General features: G+C 38.4%; 1 protein-coding gene across 1 annotated transcript; it reads left to right on the forward strand.

Moving 5' to 3' along the window:
* The first annotated feature begins 646 nt into the window (after positions 1 to 646).
* LOC116176118 (uncharacterized protein F54H12.2-like) lies at positions 647 to 2,251 on the forward strand. Its single transcript, XM_031494592.1, has 2 exons — positions 647 to 863; positions 1,581 to 2,251. Exons 1-2 carry the CDS (start codon positions 647 to 649, stop codon positions 2,249 to 2,251), a joined length of 888 nt encoding a protein of 295 aa, XP_031350452.1.
* Positions 2,252 to 2,657: the final 406 nt, after the last annotated feature.

Genomic DNA, 2,657 nt, shown 5'->3' on the forward strand with positions numbered 1-2,657 from the left:
ACTACGATACTGTCGAGGATGTAGTTAGAGAAATGAATAAGCATGAGATTATAGGAAGATTGGTGACTTTAGAGTATTACACTCTTACTAAACGTGTATCAGTTCAAATTAAGACAGAAACACTCTCGATACTGGGTTTTTCAGAGCGTCTTGCTTTACAATTGGGATTTCGTCCCGAACAAAACATTGTTCAAGATCCAGTGCCACCCCATCCCGCCAGCATTTGGATCGGATTGCCCTCACAAATGTTCATCTATTACGATATTGTAGAACCGCAAATCGTGGGGAACGTTGTATCTCCACTAATGCGAATAGTTAATATAACTGCTGAAAATTACAATTACGGCTGTCATAAGGATGTTGTGTTTTCCCCAACGCACTATATACCTGTGATGATAAAAGAATTTGAAAATATTGAAATAAACATAAGGACTGATACTGGACAATCAATGCCATTCGAGTTTGGAACATTGAGCTTGAAGCTACATTTTAAGAAATGGGGTGTCCATACCAACAGTACTACGTAAATCAAGCCGGTACTGGCATTGGTACGATTTATAGGGGGTCACCGTATCAAAGAGGTCATGGGATAGGAAGCTGGTTAGGTGGAGTGTTTCGTAGTATTTTACCATTGTTTAAATCCGGAATGCGTGCAGTTGGGAAAGAAGCTTTACGAACCGGTACGAATGTACTAGGCGATATAATCGAGGATAAGCCTATCAAGGAAGCGTTTCAAGATCGAATTCACGAAGCAGGAAGAAATCTAAAACGCAAAGCCGATGAAAAAATTGATACATTGATGCAAGGATCTGGTTATAAAACACCTCACATACCCAAACTTGATCAGTTTAAAATTGCAAGTCGTAAGAAAACTACATCAAGAATTAAAAAACCTACAAAGCCCAAATTTAGTGACATATTTTCAAAGCAATAAACATGGCATTCCTTCACGCGCAGTCTTGTGAGTGCATAAAATCAGAGCTGGATTTGTTCGCACTGCCAGCTACTCAAACAAGTATTGAAAGTGGCGAATGGGTTTTTTACAAACCTTTATCCTCGTTAACCGATGATGCTCCGATAGAATTCGTAATCCCCGGAAGCGGGAATGATTATTTGGATTTAAGTCACAGTATGCTCTATATCACGGCAAGAATTGTAAAACAAGATGATTCAATATTGGGTGTTGGAGATGTTGTAGGTCCAGCCAACAATTGGTTACACACGCTGTATAGCCAGGTGGAGATATGTTTAAATCAGAAATTGGTATCGCCACCTAATAACACATATGCGTATCGTGCATATATTGAAACTTTGCTAAATTATGGTTTGGAAGCCAAAACATCACATCTGGGGTGTTCATTGTGGCACAACGATACACCAAAAAAAAATGGATACATTAACAGCAGATAACGTAGGTTTCACTATACGTCAAGCCGCAGCAGCCGAGAGTAACATGATAGAGATGATTGGACATGTCCATGCCGATTTGTTTAACCAAGAAAAATTTCTCATAAACGGTGTTGAAATGAAAGTTAAATTTGTGAGATCCAGAGATTCGTTTAGCTTAATGGCTGGTGCAGGTGCAACTTATAAAGTAAAAATTGTCGATGCCAATTTGCTGGTACGAAGAATGAAGATAAATCCTACAATTCTTCTCGCTCACACTAAAGCATTAGAAACGTCCGCCGCAAAATATCCTATTACTCGGACCGATGTAAAAGTGTTAACAATACCAACCGGAATACAGCGTAAATCTTTAGATAACGTCTTCCTTGGACAGCTGCCAAAACGTTGCATAATCGGTTTTGTATCCAATAAAGCGTTTAATGGCGATTACGCGTCTAACCCTTTCAATTTCCAAAACTACAAGATTAATTACATGTCCCTGTACATCGACGGACAGCAAATTCCTTCAAAGCCGTTGCAACCTGATTTCACACGGGAAGGATTATACGTACGGGCATATCATACTTTATTTTCGGGGACGGGTATTCATTTTTTGAATGAAGGAAATAACATATCGCGTTTAGATTACCCTCACGGCTACTGTTTAACTTCCTTTGACCTGACACCTGATTTATCCGCTAACGCCACAACACATTGGAATTTAGTTAGGAATGGTTCATTGCGCATCGAAGTTGGATTTCAAGATGCGTTAACTGAAACAGTAAACTGCTTGGTATATGCGGAGTTCGACAATGTCATTGAAATCGATAAACACCGAAATGTTAACGCAGATTTCAACAGTTAAAAGAGAAATCTCAAAATTGCGTACATTGCATAGTCTTACGCACATCAATAAGTTCGAAAAGCAGAAAAATAAATTAAGCTGATATCCTACGTATGATTTCACTAATAATAATAAATAAAAGATCAGTTTATACGAGTCCTTAGCCAGTTTAAATGTTTTCTGCAATGGATGCATACGTCGATATGCAAGGTTTCCGAGGTACTCTTAATGAGTTTATACCCAAAGAAATTTCGATTGTTTCCTCGGAGGGTCCGAAATGCACGACTCTATTAATAAAACCCCCTCAAAATTATAGTATTACTGCAACTATGAAAAAAAAGAGATTCGATATTTAGAGGATTATTATCATGGCTTAAAGTGGACCTCCGGTCACATTCGATATGAAAATTTTGAAGAGGAACTACGT

The sequence above is a fragment of the Photinus pyralis genome, unplaced genomic scaffold (genome assembly GCF_008802855.1).
Source record: "Photinus pyralis isolate 1611_PpyrPB1 unplaced genomic scaffold, Ppyr1.3 Ppyr1.4_LG7, whole genome shotgun sequence".
Lineage (NCBI taxonomy): Eukaryota > Metazoa > Arthropoda > Insecta > Coleoptera > Lampyridae > Photinus > Photinus pyralis.